Consider the following 19,008-nt stretch of genomic DNA (forward strand, 5'->3'; position numbering starts at 1 on the left):
GCAGGTGGCTCGCGAGCCGCGGTTTGCCGACCACAGGAGAACACGGGCACCTAGGCAGAGCCTTGGCCACGTCAGGTCTCAGGCGTGAGCAACAGAGGGCGGTGTGGGCTCCGACGGCCGGGCCATCCCCCCCCGCAAAAAAAAATGGTTCTCCGCCGGCAGGTCCAGGTTGGGATTGTGTGGCCTGGGGAGCCGCCGTGCCTCAGTTTCCCCATCTGTAAACAGGGCAATAACAATACCTGCTCCCTAGGGCTGTGGGGACGATGGGGGCTCGGGAACCCCCTCGGGCTGGGAAAGCCTGCATTTGGGGGGGGGGGAGGCCGGCTTACAGAGCCGGGAGGGGACGCACGCCTTCCTTGGCCGCGTGGCAGGAGCGTGGGGGCTTAAGGGCAGGGACAGGCGGAGAGCAGCGAGAGGCAGGACCTCCGGCGGGGGCAGGAGGGGAGCGGCGACCGAGCACCAAGAACCTGAGGGGCAGCTGTGGGCGGGGAGATGACAGACAGAGGCAGGCGTTCAGCTCAGCAGGGGTGGGGTCCTCAGGGGCTCCGTGCCACGGGGACGGGGTATCGGCCCGGGGGGGGGGGGGGAGGGGGCCCAGGCAGGCTAATTAGTGAGCAGGGGCAGGAGGCCTGTGGCGGGTGGCGGGGCAACTCGGGGCTCTGCAGCCACTGGTCGCTCCGCGGAGCCCAGGGCCAGAGGGCGGCCTCTCTGCTGCGGTCAGAACCCTCCCTCGGGCACCGGGTGACCTATCCTCACTGTCCCCTGAGCAGCACTCGCCGGGGGAGGGTTCCCGAGGACGGGGCGGGCACACCGCTGCGGGCACCTGGGGGCTGACCGAGACACGGCGCCACCCGCGCCTCAGGCCCCACCCAGAGCAGCCGTGGGAAGTGCCAACCAGACGGGACCCCTGGGGTGCCGGGAGGCAGTGCGACGGGTTCACTGTTGAAATACTGACCGACCAACAGACTGGTTCTACTTGTCAACAGTTCAGGTCAAAACACTGTTGTCAAAAACAACCTTTTTTCTAAAATGTGACAGCGGGTGAGCTGGCAGGACACCAGGTGCCACTAGGGCTGTGCTGGGTCCTCACAGGGTCAGCAGGGCGGGGCGGACAGCGCCAGCGGGACCAGAGCCTCTGGGAGCGCTGCTGCTGCCACCATCACCACCACCACCGCCACCACCATCACCACCATCACCATCACCACCACCACCACCACCACCACCGCCACCACCACCACCACCACCACCATCACCACCATCATCACCACCACCGCCACCGCCACCATCACCATCACCACCATCACCACCGCCACCGCCACCATCACCATAACCACCATCACCACCATCACCATCACCACCACCACCACCACCACCACCACCACCACCGCCACCACCACCATCACCACCATCATCACCACCACCACCACCACCACCATCACCATCACCACCATCACCACCACCACCACCACCACCACCGCCACCACCACCATCACCACCATCACCACCACCACCGCCACCATCACATAACCACCATCACCACGATCACCACCATAACCACCATCACCATCACCACCATCACCACCATCATCACCACCACCGCCACCACCATCATCCTTATCACCATCACCATCACCACCATCATCACCATCATCACCACCATCACCATCACCACCATCACCACCATCATCACCACCACCGCCACCACCATCATCCTTATCACCATCATCATCACCACCATCATCACCACCATCACCATCACCACCATCACCACCTCCACCACCTCCACCACCATAATCCTTATCACCATCCTTATCACCATCACCATCACCATCATCCTTATCACTACCATCACCACCATCACCATCACCATACTTATCACCACCACCATCACCACCACCATTACCATCACCACTATCACTACCATCCTTATCACCATCATCACCATCAACACCATCCTTATCACCATCATCACCACCATCTTTATCACCACCATCACCATCGTCACATCCTTATTTCCATACTTATCACCACCATCACCATCACCATCATCACCACCACTACCATCCTTGTCACTACCATCACCGTCACCATCATCATCACCACCCTTATCACCACCATCATCTCCATCATCACCGTCACCATCCTCATCACCATCACCACCACCACCTCTTCACCATCATTTCACTACCATCTCCATCACCACCATCACTGTCACCACCACGCTCTCCCCTCTGGGGCAGTCCAGGCCCCTCAGAGGGACCCAGACATTTCTGGGAAAGGTCAGTCCCCACCAAGCACCCTCACCTTCTGCCTCCTCCGCCATTTCCTCCTCGTTCCCGCTGGCGCCCGACGCCTCCATCTCCTCGTCCTCGACCACGGGCGGGAAGGCGGCCTCCTCGCTGGCGGCGGCCGGGGCCTTCTTCTTTTTCCGGCGCGCGTTCCTCTCCTTCTCCTGGGCATGGGGAGAGTGGCAGGTCAGGGCCGGGCCCGGGGATTCCCCAGCCGGAGGCCACCACAGGTGCGCGGGACACTGATCCCGCCCCACGGCTGTGAGGGCGCCCTCCCCTCCCCCACTGCGGCAGCCACACACACTGGTGGCTATTTTTACCGGGGCTGGCTTCCCCCCCGCCGCGTCCCACACACTCCTGGGTGCAGCCTCGCCCGCCGGCTGCCAGGGGAGACAGACTCCCTCCCACAGAGGCCCCCGCGACGCCGCAGCCCTGCGGATGGTCCTCGCCGGAGCGGGCCGCCCCCGGGGCCACCCTGCCAGGTTCCCTCGCTACGGGAAGCCAATGAATGAAGGAGCTTTTCCCTCCCCGTCTCATCGGCCCCCAACGGGTCCCCGGGGGCCAGGCCGGCTTGGGAAGCTCCTCACACTTCACTCCACCAACCTTTACAAGGCACCTACTGTGCGCAGCCAGTGCATGGGGGCTGAGAACATACATGAACAAGGCAGACAAGGTCCTGCCCTCCCCCCCGACCTCCTCGTGGGTAAGGCCAGCACACAACACATCCCTTAAAAGGAAGGAAGACGCAGAGGTGCAGGCAGGGCTGTGGAGACCCGGGCAAGAAAGGGCGGGGGCGGGGCGACTCTAGACGGACAGTCCCGGAGGGCTTCTCGGAGGAGGTGTCCGGAGGGAGCTGGCTGGGCAGGGCTCCAAAGGTGAGCGGTCCAGGGGGGGAGGCTGCAAGGGCACAGGCCCAGAGGTGGGGCAGAAAGGAACCCTCCCTGCAGCCTGTCACCTCCCGGCACCCCAAACCCTCGTCCTCCAAAGCCAGGCTCCTCACGCCCGGGGCCAGGAGCCACACCCCCAGCTCGGGTACTAAAGTCACCCCTCGTGGCCGGCTCCCTCTTCGCACTGCCCTGGGCCGGGCGCTTCAGGAGGGCAGAGGAGACATCCTGGCATCTCTTCCCCCGCCCAGGCTGAGCCACGCAGGTGCCCAGATGGGGTTTGTTGATCGACGCAGCGACTATGAAGTGTCAGTGTCTGGGGCTTGAACACACAGCGGGGAGCTGGGGGGGTGGTGTGTAGGCAGAGTGTGCCGGGGGTCTCGAGGTGACCAGGGACCCCCGGGGGGAGTGGACTGGACCCTCCGAGGGCACCCAACACAGCCCGGGTGACAGGGGAGGGGGGGTCACAGCCTGAGCCCCTTGGCGTCTGCAGGGAGGGAGACGGGACTCGAGCACTTGTGGACACGGATCGGACTGTCCCCCAGACGCACATCCACCCGGTCCACCCAGCCCTCAGAACGTGCCCTTATTTGGGATCGGCTCTCGGCAGATGGGATTCGCTAAGATGAGGTCAGAGCAGAGGAGGGAGGCCCTAAATCCAACGGCTGGTGCCCGTGCTAGAGGGGAGCTGGGACACAGAGGCACCCAGGGGCGCCCCGGGGAGAGCGGCTGCATCTATGGCCAGGGCACCTCGGGCCACGAGGCAGCCGGCGCCCCCAGGAGTGGGCGAGGCCGCGCGGGCCCTCCCGGGAGCCCGCAGAGCGAGCGCAGCCGCCGGCACCTGGGTTCGGACTTGGAGCTCCGGCATTGAGACAGAGTGAACCAGAAACGAATACACACCCTGGCCGGTGTTGCTCAGTGGGTAGAGCCTCGGCCTGTACACCGAAGGGTCCCGGGTTCCATTCAGGTCCAGGGCACAGGCCCGGGGTGCAGGCTCGATCCCCAGTGTGGGGCGTGCAGGAGGCAGCTGATCCATGATTCTCCCTCATCGTGGATGTTTCTCTCTCTCTCTCCCCCTCTCCCTTCCTCTCGGAGATCAACAAAAATATATTTAAAAAAAGAAAGTGAAAACCAAAGAAACGAATACAACCTCTCGTCCTCCACCAATCCCCCGGACAGGCCCCAGGGGGAAGCCGCCCCGACTCGCTACACCACACAGCCCGCGCCCATCTGCCCCTCACCGTGGCCTGGCTGGGAACAGGCCTCAGGGGTCCCCCAGCCCAGCCCCAGCCCTGCCCTGCCTCCTCCCAGGGCAATGGGGGTCCCCAGGGTGCAGCCACTGGGGACACCAAGCGGGAAAGGGAGGTGCCCGCTGCCCCGTTCGTCATGGCTTCCGTCCCGGCACTGGGCCAGAGGGCCGGCGCCCGCCCTGCCCGTGTCCACCGGCCGCTATGGGAACGCCCAGCCCTGCGCCCACACCCCCAGCTTCTCCCTGCGGCCCCCGGGGACAGCCCACGGAGGTGCCCGAGTTGTGTGGCAGTGGCTTCTGTGGGCGCGGCTGAGGGTTCCCCTCCTTCCCCAATCTATTTTTAGCTGGCGGTTCTCACTCCGGCACCCCGGGCAGCCGGGCAAGGCTGCGATGGGCCGCCGGGGAGGGGGGGTGGGCGGGGGGGGAGGCTGGGACTCAGGGAACTGGGAGCCTCGCTGGGAACTGGGTTCCTAAGGCCTGGCCAGGGCTGTCTGGGAGGCCCGCCCTGGCTACTCTGTCAAAACCAGCGGATCCTCGCCATGCATCCGTCACACCCCACGGCACCCCTCAGCTTGCCACCGCCAGGCCACAGTGTGAAATCGTGTGTGTGTGTGTGTGTGTGTGTGTGTGTGTGTGTGTGTGTGTTCGTTTGTTTCTCAAACTAAAACCAGCTCCTCAAGGCCTGTCCTTGGCCGTCTGCCCAGCACCCCTGGCACGGGGCCTGGCTCAGAGCAGGGCGTTCGAACTACGTCTTGAGATGAATGAGCCCGACAGACAAGGACGTTGGCTCAGAGAGGCTGAGACGCTGGACCGAGACCACACAGCGCAGGAGTCGAGAAGCCCAGATTCGAAAGCAGGTCAGGTTCAAGCGCTTCCCCGCCCGGATCACCTCTCTCTCCCTCCCTCTCCCTCTCCCACTCCCTCTCCCTCTCCCTCCGCAGGCCTGTGTGGCCTCAGATGGAAGAGACAACAGAGAGAACTAAGACAAGGCCGGGCCAGGGTGGAGACAAACAGAGGGAGAGAGACGGAAGTGGAGCCCCAGGGCCTGGACTCAGATGGGAGAGCGAGCGGGGGTAACCTTCGGCCAGAGCGGGGAGGGCCGCCTCGCGGAGGACAGCCAAGTGTTACATAACCCTGGACAGCTCCGCCCGCCCGCCCGCCCGAGCCTGCTTCCTGCTGACGCTGCGCAGCCACCTCGGCGGGCCTGCTGCAAGGCATGAGGGGGCCGCGCTGACCCTCCGCCCCGCCCGCCCCGCGCCTCCCTGCCCCGGCCGAGGGGGAGCCGTCTTCCTGCGCTCGGACCCGACCCGGCCTACGTGGCCGCCTGGGGATCCACAGGGGCCGGTCTTCCTCCTGGGACCGGAGGGCGTGGGGGAGGGGCCGGAGGCAGAGGTCACTGAGTTCAGCAGCGAGGTCAGCAGCAGCAGCAGCATCATCATCGCATGAGGCCCGCTTGCATACTCCAGGGACAGGGAACTCACCCCTGCCCCAGGAGTGGCCGCGGTCAGGACCAAGGCCCGGGGCCGAGCCGAATTCCTCTGACGGCGTTTGCTCGCCACCCGCTCTCTGTGACCCTCCCCTCGCTCCACATCGCCCTTCTCCCTAAGGGAGACCCCAGCCAGGGGTGCCTCTACGCCCCCCCCCCCAGACCGTGGCCGGCCAGCCCCCCACGCTGGGTCCCCGGCACTGCGGGCCCCAAGGACCCGCTCTGCGCAGCTCAGTAGGGACACGGGGACAGGCCCGCAAGGGCGGCCCGGGGCTCCCAGGCCCCCCTGTGGTCTCCGCAGCCCCCACTGCCTGCTGCAGGCCTCATGACCTCCACCTGGGGCCGGAGCAAGGGAGGCCGCCTCGGGGGGCTGAGGCCACGCTGGCCTCTGGGTCCCCTCCCGTTCACGCCTGCCCCTCAGCCTGGGCTGGGCTGCTGCCCCCACTAGTGTCCCCGCGCGGGCACCAGCCAGTGAGGGCAGAGCCAGGCGGATCCCTCCTGCCCAGAGCCCCGCCCTCCACCGCTCTGATAGGCTGATACTCTGAGTGAATGAATGAATGAACCCATCCATCATCCATCAACCAGCCTAAGACTCAGTCCCCCCAGGAACTGACAGCCGCCACGGCAACCACCAACGAGGGAGCCGACACCCAGCAGCCTGGCGCCATATGCCCACCGCTGTCACCACGCCGCCACCGCCGCCGCCACCGCCACCGCCGGGCTCCGTCCCAGAGCGCTGGTGACCTGCTAGGCCCCTTCTAGGGGCCTGACACACATTCACTCAAACCACCCCCCTCCCATGGCCCTGAGCTGGGCCCTACTACCGCCCCATGTCCGGATGGGGAAATCGAGGCACAGTGGTGAAGCCACCGGCCAGCGGCCACACGGCTCCCTGAGGGAGAAGTGGCCGCGTCTGGATTTAAACCCGGGTCTCGTGGGCCCGGAGTCCCCGCTTCCTGACAGCACCTCCAACGAACGCCCGAGAAGCGGAGGGGCCGGCGCTCCGACACGCAATGTTGACGATGCTGACGCCGAAACCACTCCTCGCAGGCGTTAAGGGCCAGCGATGGGCCGTGGGAGGGATCTGCAGCCAGCGCGCCAGCCCTACAGGGCACCCCGCCCCGGCGGGCACTCACCCCGAGTCCTGGGGACAAGGGCCTTTACTCCCCCACACTTCACAGAGGAGGAAACGGAGCCTCAGCGGGGGAAGCTGCTGCCCAAGGACACACAGGGGCCCAGGCGTCAAGCTGGACTTGGCCCCACTACCGCCCCCCCTCAGCCCCCCCGCACCATCCAGCTTCCTGGGGTCCCTGGTCCTTCGAACCGCACTGTCCAGTTCTGGGGTCTCCCAGGGGTACGGGGGAGTGGGGGTGCTGAGGAAACCTGGAAAGTGAGGCCTGGGGCCCGCAGGCTCGCGAGGAGGAAGAAGGAGAAGCTTGTAACCCAACAGGCTGGGCTGGGAGGCCTGGGACACCGGCCGGAGGGGCAGGGAGTGGGGAGGGGGAGGGGCAAGGGGGAGGGAGGAAGGTGGTCCGAGGGAAGAGACAGCATCGCTCTGTGCCCGGGTGATGCTCAGAAGCCCCCCAAATCGGAGCTGGTGTATGCAGGCCCCTCCCCACCCCCCGCCTCCGCCCTCCTGCAGCCTAAGCTCAGCTCCTCTTGGACCCACGGGGTTTCAGCAGGTGTCGGGCCAGGTGCGTGGGGCCCGCCCCGCCCTGAGCTTCCTCCTTCCCCCTGGAAAGGCATCCTGGGAAATCTGGGAAGATGCAGTGCAGCCCCAGCCCCAGAGGCCCGAGGAGCCCGGGACCCCCCTGAATAGCAGGTGGGCGTGGCGGGGAACGGGGCGCAGGCAGGGGCCGGCCTCAGCCCTGACCACACGGGCACGGCCAGTGTCCCCCAGAACACTCGGGGCCGGCCGGGACGCGATGCCCTCAACTTCTGCACATGCTCAGCCGGCGTTCAAAGGGCGAGACCCTTCCCCTGGCCCGCCTCGCGCTGTGCAGCCTCAGCAGCCCGTGCACCCTCTCTCCGGGCCGGGGCGGGCTGCGTGGGGAAGCAGCTCGACAGGATTCGAGAACTTTAAACCACAACAGGGGGTCCCATGGGGGTGCGCTGGGGGGGGTAGAGGGCTGTGTGCCCCCCCGAGGCAGCCTGCTGGCTAAGAGCTTGGGTCCTCGGGTTCAAACCCAAGCCTAGCTGAGCCTCAGTTTCCCCACGTCTGAGAAGCTGACTGCCTGGCGTAGGAAGGATGGCCAAACTGGGGGGAAAGGGGAGATGAGGAGACAGATGGGAAGGGAGAGGGAGGGAGGGAGGGAGGGAGGGAGGGAGGGGGAGAGAGAGAGAGAGAGATCGCGAGCAGGGCCGCCCGGAATGGCCCTCTCTTCCAGTAACAGCTGCGGAGAAAGCGGCCTCTCCTCTCGGGAAAGCATTTACGCTGAGAGGCGCGCCCGCCCCTTCTGCGCTCCTGGGGGAGGGAGGGAGGGCCTTGGCCTCCCCTAGGGACGGACCACAGAGGCCGGGACCGGGCGGCTGCTCCCCCCCGACCTGCCCTTCCCTCCCCGGGGCGGCCCTGAGGCTGCGAAGCCCGATGGGGTGAGGGAAACGGTCCCTGGGGTTCACCTACCCCTGGGCCTCCACTCCATGGCGGGGCAGCCCCCAAGTCCAGGGAGTCGGAGGCCTCGGCCGCCAGCCCTCCCGGGCCCCAGCGCTTGTGAGACGGGTGCAGGGTGGAGGCGGGGCCTGCACGGCGGGCACGCCTGCCTGTCCCGTACCCAGGAGGGACGTCTATGGCCGGATCGACCCTGTGGCGTCCCAGGGGTGCCCCTGGGCAGGGACGCGGGGCGGGGGGGCGGCGGGGGGGGGGGGGGGGCTCACCATCTTCAGCTTGTGCTGCTGTAGGATCTCATCCAGGTTCTGCCGCTTCTTGTAGTTGAAGTAGAAGTTCTTACACTGGCTCACCGTCTTGGAGCCCACCATGCGGGCGATGGCCGACCAGTTCCGGCCGTGCTCCAGGAGGCCTGCGGGGGGCGGGCGGCGGTGAGGCTGTGCGGGGGGGGCCCACGGAGCCCCCCTGCCCCCGGCCTCCTCTGGGCTGAGACCCCAGGGGGGAAGTGGTGGGGGGGACCGGGGAGACGGAGGGCAGCACGGAGAGGCCTGGGGGGGCAGGTGGGTGCCCGGGTTCTGGGGGCTGAGGGCTGAGGGCTGAGGTCCGGGGCGCAGAACCCGCCCAGGCCCCCCTCGCCCGCCTCCCAGCCCGTGACCCGGCGCTGACACGCACTCGCAGCTGCAGACGGGGGCCCGGGAGACGGCCGGGAGCGGAAGGAGCGTGTGAGCAGGGGTGGGGACGACGGGACGATGAAGTCCAGGTGGGGGTGAGCCGGGGCGAGGAGCCTCTGCACCCTGGTTCGCTGGGGCCCCCCCCAGAACTCAAAGCCCCCCTGGATGCGACCACCCTGGGCTGGTCCAGGGGCTGGGGACGTGGACGTGTCCCCACATCACAGCCCGCCCCCCCCCCACCCCGAGCTCTCAGCCTCCTGGTGTGGGGAGGAGCCCCCAGAAATGGGCAGACCTCACCCCCAAACCTCCTGTCGCCAGAGCCAGTTTCCCCCACACACTCAGGCCAGAGCTGTACACCCCCCACTTCTACCCCAACGCCCTGATGGGCTCAGGACAAACACAGCCCCCCCTTACAGCGCCCCGGCAGCCCGCCCCGGGTCTCAGCCCGCCCGCCCGCCCGCCGCCGGGGCTCCGGGCACACAGGGGCTGGCGCGCACACGGCCGCGTCTCTGTGTACGCCCGTGTCTCCCGGCAGCAGCACGCCTCGCGGGGAGCAGGTGGGGCCGCCCCTTCCCGTGGACGGCACGGCAAGAGGAGGGAGGCGGGAGGCGGACTCCGGGGGCTGTGAGGCAGGACGGGGCGGCGGGGGGGGGGGGTTTTGGGGGGGCGGCCTGAAGGCTGAGTCACATTACTGGGAACGCACTCGCTGGCCGCCGGGCCCCAGAGCCGCACCGGTAAGGCGAACGGAAGGTTCGCACCGCGACGTCCGAGGCGCGTTCCCTGAATCGCATTAGGCTGCGGGCAGGGAGGGCTCCGGCCGAACCCTGCAGGGACGCGGCTCTGTGCTGGCATTCTGACCGTCGTCCTTCCTCCCCTCCATCCCTCGCCCACCCCTCCGTCGTCGCCCACTCACACGTGTGCTGGGGCTGGGGCTGGGGCTGGGGCTGGGGCTGCTGTGAGGCTCTACGGGGAAGGACAGAGCGGCAGACCCAGGGACCGCAGTTCGCAAAGCCCTTCACACGCTGAGGCTTGGAGCCGGGGGGGGGGGGGGGGGGGGGGTGTCCTTGCTGCGAGGCCACGGCCCATTCCCTGTCCCAGGACGGGGGCGGGGGAACCGAGGCTGGGGGGGAGTGGGGGGACCAAGGCTGGGGGGCAAGGGGGGCCACAGCACCGCACAGGCGCGTGGGGCAGGCCCGGGGGGTGGCCGGGTGGGCGTGAGAACCGAGGGGGGGGGTCTGCTCCCCCACTTCTGGCCCTGGCCGGGGGGGGGGGTGGGGGGGGACTGACAGGCCACCTGCTCCACTGCGGAGGCCACGGGCCACGTGGCTCAGGGCACCCCGGGTTCCTCAAGGACAGGGGGGAAGGCGTGGGATCAAATGCAGGCCGGCCCCTGACCTTTTCCCTGCGCGGCGCCCGCCCGCAGCAGCTGCCACTTCCACAGAACCCGGCGGGGGAGGGCGCGGGGCGCACGTTTATTTATACTCCAGCCGGGGCCAAGCGGGCAGGCAAACACGCGGCCGGAACCCTGGCCTCCGGGCTGGTGTCTCCCGTCGGGGCCTCCTGGGGCGGGGGGGGGGGGGGGGGGGGGCGGCCTGGCCCTGGGGAGGCTGGCGTTTCCGACCTGGAGGTGGCTGGGGTTGGGGAGCGGGGTGCCCCCCTCGCCTTCCTGAGGGAGAGAAGCTGACCAAGGGCCCGGATGGAGCTGCCCAGGACGCCCTGGGTGGTCCCCGCCGTCCCGCTGCGCTTGGGCCTCAGTTTCCCTAGCTGTCCCTTCTGGCTCCTGTTTTGTGAACCCCGCTGAGGGTGCCAGGTACAGGGGGCCGCCCTGGGGGACCCCACCGCGCCCTGGAGACACCTGCCCGAGACTCCGACGAAGCGCCCGCCACCGCAGCCCCACGGGACGCGACGCCTCAGGCCCCCGCCAACCAGGACCCCCGAGGCCCCCACCCCAGGCCTCCCTCTTTCCCGGAGAGCCCCGGCCTGAGCCCCAAAGGCGGGGAGGGGGTTCCGCGCAGAAGGTGGAGGTGGGATCCCACAGGAACAGAGCTGCTGAGTCCCTGGCTCTGGGCAGCCACGGCCGCGCCTGGTCACCAGGGCCCGAAGCCCCCCAGCCCCCCGCCCCCCGCCCCCAGGGCCACTCACTCACATCCTCTCATCTGCGTCTCCCCCTCGGCCAAGTTTTCCGGAAACATAAGGCTCGGAGGGCGCTCCAGGGAGAGGAGCCGGAGCCGCGGGCTGGGAGGCGGGAGGCTGGGCGGCCGCGGTGCCGGCTCTGGCGTCTGCTGGCGGCTCAGCCCAGCCTCACATCCTTCTCCTCTAACAGCGCCAGGAGGAGGGAGGGGGAGGAGGAGGGAGGGGGGAGGAGGAGAGGGTGGAGGGTGGAGGGAGGGAGGGGGAGGAGGGAGGAAGAGGGAAAGAGGAGGAGGGAGGGGAGGAGAGGAGGAGGAGGAGGTGGGAGGGGGGAAGGGAGGAGGGAGGAGGGGGAGGGAAGGGAAGGTGGGAGGCAGGTCCTGGCGGCCTCCTGGCCCAGGCTCAGCACCGCCACCCGTGACGTGAGGCGGTACCCTGCCCCCCCCCCCCCCCCCCCGCGGGCAGTGAGGTGCCCTTCGCCGCGAGGGCAGCCAGCGCGAAGTTGTCAGTGTGCGCTCGCTGGCCCGTGCCAGGCGTCACCAGGGCTCAGTGTCCGCGGCTCGTCTGGGCACCAAGGTGCCCGACGCGGGCGCTCAGCAAGGGGCGCTGGCCTGGAGCCCCCCGGGACCCCCCCCCCGAGGCCCCCGCTGCGCGTGCCAAGTGCACAGGCCGAGGGCTCCCGCTGCCTCGCTCCCCGGATCCGCCGGCTGCCTGACCCAGCGAGACGCCTCGGGGCTGAATGTGACCTCCAGACGGGCGGGCGGGCGGGCTGGGGAGCGGGAGCGTGGCAGGAGCCCAGGTTCAGAGGGGGCGGGCCCGCTTGGCACCGCGCCCCCCTCCCTCTCTCCCCATCCGTGTGGTGGCGCGGCGTCAGCAGCGGTAAGAACAGATGAGGGCTCAGAAAAACAGCTCTCCACCCCGCAGGCGGGCGGGGGGGAGCCAACAGCCTTTTCCGCCCTCACTGCCCAGGCCCATCCACCTGCGTTCTCCCCCCCCCTCCGCCTCCCCCTACACAGCCAGGCCCCCCCCTCTGCGGGGGACTCGGGGGGGGGGGTCTGGGAGGGCGGAGGGGGACGGGCTGGGGAGGGGGGGGGCAGAGCTGGTTCCGAGGCGGACACCATAGTGCAGAGACCCCCACCCACATCGGGCCGGGGGAAGTTGGGAGTCCCCGAGGGGGGCTCCCTGCCTCAGTCCTCCCTCCCAAGACGCCCCACAAGCCGTCGCGGCTCCCTCTGGACACCTGCCAGGGAGCCGGCAGCTCGCGGGGGGTTGAAAGTTAACTGAGCTGAACTTTGGAGCGAGATCCAGGTCATGACCGAGTTTTCCAGCTCCAGGGTCACCGGCCTGTGCGTCCCTGGAGCCGTCCGTCCGTCCGTCCGCCCGCCCGCCTTCCCATCCTGCCCCCGGGAACCCCAGACCACGGGCCGCAGGTCTCCCGCGCCCTGCTCCTGGCCTGGGCCCCAGCCCTCGCCCCGGGGGCACCGTGCCAGGGCGGGCCGCGGATCCCGGATCCAGGCCGTGTCGGGGATCTAGGACTTCCCCTCCTCCGCAGGGAGACCCAAGCGCGCGTCCGCGGATGCCAATCCAACTGTGTCACCGCCCTGCCTCCCGTCTCCCGATGACGACGACAGCCGCGGAGAGCTCTGGAATCACACCCGAAGGCCTCGGCGCGGAGCCGGCCCCGCCCACCTGTCCAGCCAGCTGGCCACCCCGCTCCCAGTTCACTCCCTCAGCCACGGGGTGGGGGGGCCTTCATGCCTGGCCCGGGGACGTGCCCCAGGACATTTGCACTCGTGTTCTCGGCCCGCACCGCTTTCCCACAGACCCGCCTCGGTTCTCCGTCTCAGCTCGGGGGCTCAAGGGACGCCTCCGCCGAGAAGCCTTCCCGGACTACGCTCTTCACAGCTGCCCTCCCAGCCCCCTGCGTGGTCTCGGGGTTCGGTCACCTCCAGAGCAACTAACGCTCCCTGGAATGAGCTCCTTCGCTCCGCGGCTCATGGCCGGCCCTGTGGGCGCCCACAGCTGCTAGCAAGAGGCGCTGCCCGGCAAACGCACGCAGCTCCAAACACTCCCGGCGCCTGGGTCTGGGGGCCCCCTGGGCTCCCCGAGACGAGGGGCTGGTCCCCCAGGCTGCCCTGGACGGTCCCAGAGGAAGCAGGTGGGCGTGCAGCCCCCTGGCTCTGACGGCCCCTGCGGTCGCGATCTCGGACCCCACTTCTACTTTCTAAGGAAGGAGTTTCGTTCCGAAGCCTCGGCGGGCAGGAACTGGGAAGTGAAATTGACCGAGACAGGAAGTGGAGCCGGCAGAGGTCTGAGTCACGGACGGACGGGGCTGGGAAGGAGGTGAAGGAGCAGGAGGTGGCCGCAGGGGCATGGCGAGGGGCGTCTCACGGCGTCGTGGCTGGGGGGGGGGGGGGCCCTCGGCCCGGCGGACACCCGCTCTGCCTACACCGCCGAGGGAGCGTCGCGTGCACCGTCCAGGGACCTGTGAGCGACCCTGCCGGCTGGGCCCGCCCCCTGACAGGTCCCCGCCACGGAGCGGGAACCCCCACTCCACCATCCAGGCTCAGAGGACCTGGGCTGGGCACCTCTCTAGCATCCGTGGGCCCTACGCCGCCCCCCCCATTTGCACCCTGGGAGTGTCACAGCTCGTATCTCAGCCCCCGGTCCACGGAGCACCCCGCACGCCGGCCCTGGCCTCGCTCTCGGCGATCCGGTCTGCAGATGGCAGATGCGCTGTGAGACAGCTCTTCCCCCTCGACACACATGACACACGCTCACATATGACACACGCTCGCACATGATACACACGACATGCTCACACATGACACACTCGCACATGACACGCTCGCACATGACACACGCTCGCACATGACACACACTCGCAGGTGCAACAGACCACTGCGTGCGATTGGCGTGGCCTTGCCCGCCGCCCGGAAACGCCACGCGATGCCCTCCTCGCCCCGTGCTCCCGCCACACAGACCCCGCTCAGCACGTGGCCTGGGCCTCAGTCTCTCATCAGCAAAGCAGGAGTTGTGTGAGCCTGTGTGTCTGCCTCCAGACACGTGTGTGTGTGTGCGCGCGTGTGCGTGTGTGCGCGTGCGCAAACATAAGACACATGTACAGGTGCCTGTTCACACAGGCGGAGCACCCGCCTCCAGGGCCCCACGGGAGATGAGGTAGTTCTTTCCTTCTTTCTGTTAAACCCTCACCCAAGGACATCGTTTTCCCACTGATTTTTAGAGAGAGCAGAAGGGAGAGAGGGGGAGGGGGAGAGGGAGAGAGAGAGACACACACACACATCCACTGGGGCCATGGATCGAACCTGCGACCCAGGGAATGTGCCCTTGACCGGGAATCGAACCCGTGACCCTTCGGTCCTCTGGCTGACGCTCTAACCATTTAGCAACACGACCCAGGGCAAGGTTAGAGAGTTCGTGAAACGTGCCCCCTCGCCTGTCTTTACCCAAAAGGGGGCAGCAGTCCCTGGGGCAACGCACGTCTGAGGACCCTAAGGCCATCCTGACACCTCAACCCTCCATGGGAGCCCTGGACGGGGAGGGGCGGGGTCCCTGCCGTGGGGGCGGCTCCGTGGCTGGGGCCTCCCACTCCGCTGCCCCGGGGCTCAGACGCTTCACCCGTGAAAACGAGCTAACCAGCCAGTGCACCCGACCAGGGCCCCGGAACAGGAAGCACCCACGGGTCTCCCTCGCTCCCCGCGGCGGGGCGCGTCCAGCCGCTGGAGTTACGGGGACAGGGCTGGGGTGGGCCTGGGCTCCGTCGGGCCCCATGGGGTTTGTCTGGGGCCTGGCAGCCTGGAGCGGGGCCAGCACCAATTCCTGGGCCTAGAATGGTGGGACCCAGGGGCCCCCCAACCCCTCCATACTGGCCCCCTGCCCACGAGAGAAGGGGACTGGGGACAGGGGGCGGGGAGCCGCCCGCACGGCTGGGTCAGGGCTCTGTGCCAGGCCAGGCTGCCCTTTCCCAGGGGGACGAGGGCCTGCCCTCCTGCCCCGGGTGGCACGGGGCCCGAGGGCAGGCCGCCAGCTCCCTGGGGCTGCCCGGTCGGTTCCTGGGCGGGCAGCTTCTGCACATGCTCAGTCCCCACTGGGTGAGCGCCTGGGGCAGGCAGCCCTGACTCCATACACATAGGGGAGGCCGGTGCCCGCCTGCCCACCGGGAGCCTTGCCCCACTGCTCCCCGTGCCCTCGGCGGACAGCCAGCTCCACCCCAGCGTGGGAAGGCCAGGGTCCTCCCCAGCCCCCCCCCCAGCCCCCCCCCAGCCCCCACCCATCGCCCTCCCTCTCCGGGTTCTCATGGCCTCCACTCAGCCACCCCGCACAGCCCTGCCGTCCTCGCTACCTCCGTCCCAGCGGCCCGGCCCGGAGCCTCGCTCGTTCAGGCCTCACACCAGCCCCACGCCCACTCTGTCGCCAGCATGATGGTCTCAAATCCCACCAGCTCCGCCACTTAACAGCTGTGGGACCCGAGGCAGCTCACACAGCCTCTCTGGGCCTCCATCCGTGACCCGGGAACAAGAACAGCACCTGCTCCGTGAGGTTGGTGGGGACAGAGCAACGGAACACATACAACTCGGAGCAGCTCCCGGGCGCCCGCGGGTACGGAGACGGCCCCGGGGGAGCGTTCCTTTGTGCTGTGACCTCGCGGCCTGGCTGTCCTCCTTCGGGGAGCCCGGCGCCCAGCGGGCTTCTGAGGGAGCTCCGGCCAGCTCACGCCTCCGTGCTGGACTCCCAGCCTCCGGCGCGGAGAGCGAATGCGTTTCCGTCGTTCCTAACCCACCCACGTTTGCGCTTCGTCACGGCAGCCCCGGTACACAGAGGCGGCGGGCGGCATGCCCGTTGCACGGATGAGAAGACTGAGGCGCAGGGAGGCAGACCCGGTCTGCCTGAGGTCATAGACCTAAATAAAAGGCACAGAGGCTGAGGTCTGGGGACGGGGACCCTGTGCAACGCATCCTTCAAGGCCCGGCTGGTGGGCGACTGTCTCCGGGAGCTCCGGCCAGGCTCAGCCGTCCCCAGGCCCCGGGGACAACTGGCTGCTTACCTCCCTGCGCTGTCGGGGGACGGACCAGGACTGGCTCGGCTCCGGGGCGGCCCTGCCCTGCAGAGGCTGGGAGGCCCTGATGGGAAGGAGGACAGTGGATCCCGTCCGCCTCGGGCACAGCCGGCTCCCGGGGCCTTTTCCGGGTCTCTGAGGCCTGGGCGGCAGGCACCCCTGCCCACCGTGGAGGAGTCGCTGGGCCAGCCAGCACCTGCCTCCCCGGTCCCCCCTCCCCCGCTGCCTGGAACACACGGCCATTAGCAGCCACCCCGGCGGCAATGGCCCGGTCGCTGTAATTGACGAGCCCGCCGGCGCTCGCTGCATTATTACAAATGTCACCGCGGCGCGGGCCTGGCGGGATTCACGCTGCCGGCTCCGTGGGCAGGACCAGATGAGCTCACCGCCGCCGAGGGCCCAACCTTGAGCCGCCAGGGCTCACTGCCGCCTCCGAGTGAGTCATCCCGCCGTCCTCCCAGCCCCAGCTCCAGCTCCAGCTCTGCCCTTCCCCAGGGAGAGAGAGGGCGGCCGTCAACTCAACCCCCTCAAGGCAACAGGGAGGGAGGAGGCCGCGCTGGGGCTGCCGTGACGACCGACAGAAGGTGGCGGCAGTGAGAGGTGGGAGCATTGCGGAAGGGGGAGGCGGGGGGGGGGGGGCGCCTGAACCTGCCTGTGGGGCCCTTTTACTGCCCCCCTGGGGTGGGTCCCGGGGCAACATCGCCGCCGACAGCCGGACCCCAGGGCTGCCCGTGTGGGGAGAATCTCACGCAGCCCACGCACAGGCTCACGGCAGCCCAACCAGGCCCCACGGATGGAAACGACCCGCAGGTCCGTCCGCCAGCGCGTGACTCACGGAGCGCGGCCCACTGCACGTGGCAGACGACGCGGCCACGGAAAGGAACGGGGCGCCAGCACGCGGCCCCACGGGAGGAGCCGGGCGCCAAGGGCACGTAGCGTATCGTATGATTCCACGCAGGTGAGGGCCCAGCAAGGCGGGTCCAGGGGACGGAGGGGTGCGGAGCCGTGGGTGCGTGCGGGCGGGCCGGTGGCCGGGGGCGGGAGTGATTGCTAACGGGGCGCTCGCTTCTGGCAGGGCCAATGGCCCTGCTGGCGGGACAGTGGGAACGTGCCGACACCCCTAAAAGGCACGCCGCGGGTAGTAAACACGTAAACGCTGTCCGTTTCACGCGCCCTTTGTCACAGTTAAAGGGGAAAGGAGACGTCAGGCCATTTCACGAAAGCCTCTTGCGCACTCCATGGCGAGCGAGACCCACAGACACGCCACCTAGAGGGCGCAGAGGCCCGAGAAAGATGACAACATGGCCCTCGGGGGGGTGACAGCTCTCCTGGGCCCCGCCAGCTAGCGCAACCCCCCTTCTTCCCCCACCCCCCCACCCCGGCCCCCAGTGGCCTCTCGAGCCGCTACAAGGAGGGCTGAGCCTGCGGGAGGAGGCGGGGGGCTCTTCGGGGCGATGCTCTCATTCCCATTGCGCAGGTGAGAACACTGAGGCCCAGGGAGGTGGCCTCACCTGAGGGGGGAGCTGGAGGGAGGCGTGGCCAACCTGAGAACACCCCGAAGCAGAGCCTGACCCCCCCCCGTCCCCCCCACCAACCGCACCGCAGCCCCCGCTCACGCCCCCCCCCCCACGCGTCCACGTCCTCCCCGCCACGTGACCTTCAGCACCGGGTGCCCGGGAGGGCGACCAGGCCCCGACGCCCTCACCTTTCTTGGCCGTTTCCATCTCCTCCTCGGTCCAGCGGGAGCTCTCGTTCATCTCCATGGAGGCTGCAGGGAGGGCACGCACGTTGGCCAAGGCCGCCAGGGGCGCCCGCGCCGAGCTGCTCTCGCACCCGGGCCAGCCTCCACGCGGCCCGCAGGGGTGCGGCGTGCGCCATCGTCCCGTTTCACCAACGGGAAACTGAGGCAGCGCGGGGCCCGGACAGGGACGTCTGAGCCCGGGTGGGCAAGCTGGAACAGCCCCCTGCATTCTCCACCCCGCGGGTCCGGGCCCCCCCATCGGCCCAGGTTCCAGGGGCCCGTGCCTGGGAGTGGGGCACACGGCTCACTCTTGCAGGGAGCCCTCGGGCGCTGGGCCGCTCCGCGCGCTGCCACTCACAGGCGGCCGCCCAGGCTGGGTTCGAATCCCGGCAAACTCCGTGACTCTACAGAAGCAGCCCCCCCTTCTCTAAGCCTCAAACAGCCCCTCTGGGACACGGGTACCCACTGCCTCCCCCGAGAAGATGGGGCAGGTGCCTGGTGCCTGGAGCAGACCCAGGGCGTGGAGGAGGGGATCCCTGTGACAAATAAAACATCACCTCCATCAACCCCCCCACCCCGGGAAGGCATCCTGGTGGCCGGGACCTCAGTCCCAGGACTCAGGGCCAGGGGTTCCCACAGAGGCAGGAGGGTGGGCCCCCAAAGAGCCGAGAAAGTACAGACGAGCGATGCGCAGGGGCTGCCCCCTTGTGGCTGAACTTGGGAACTGCTACTCAACCCTTTGGCCACAGCAGTGACCATATGAGGAATCCAGGCGCCTACGGGGTTAGGGGGGGACTTGGGGGCGGTGAGCGCGAGGGTCCTTCTAAAAAAGGGGTGGTGGCTACTCCGCTGCAGCAGCTGCTCCTGGCAGAAATGC

The 19,008-nt window shown here is 68.5% G+C and overlaps 1 protein-coding gene across 18 annotated transcripts in view; it reads right to left on the reverse strand.

Annotated features, from left to right (window-relative positions):
• The window catches only part of NCOR2 (nuclear receptor corepressor 2), a 158,761-nt gene that overhangs the window by 36,406 nt on the left and 103,347 nt on the right, over positions 1-19,008 (reverse strand). For all 18 annotated transcript variants that reach the window (XM_080650540.1, XM_080650549.1, XM_080650545.1 and 15 more), the window contains 3 exons: positions 18,096-18,158; positions 8,782-8,924; positions 2,305-2,452 (listed from right to left, as the gene is read on the reverse strand). In XM_080650540.1, the coding sequence (XP_080506666.1) occupies positions 2,305-2,452; positions 8,782-8,924; positions 18,096-18,158 (354 nt within the window). The remainder of the gene's footprint in view (positions 1-2,304; positions 2,453-8,781; positions 8,925-18,095; positions 18,159-19,008) is intronic.

Source organism: Plecotus auritus, assembly GCF_963455305.1.
Source record: "Plecotus auritus genome assembly, chromosome: 13".
Classification (NCBI taxonomy): domain Eukaryota; kingdom Metazoa; phylum Chordata; class Mammalia; order Chiroptera; family Vespertilionidae; genus Plecotus; species Plecotus auritus.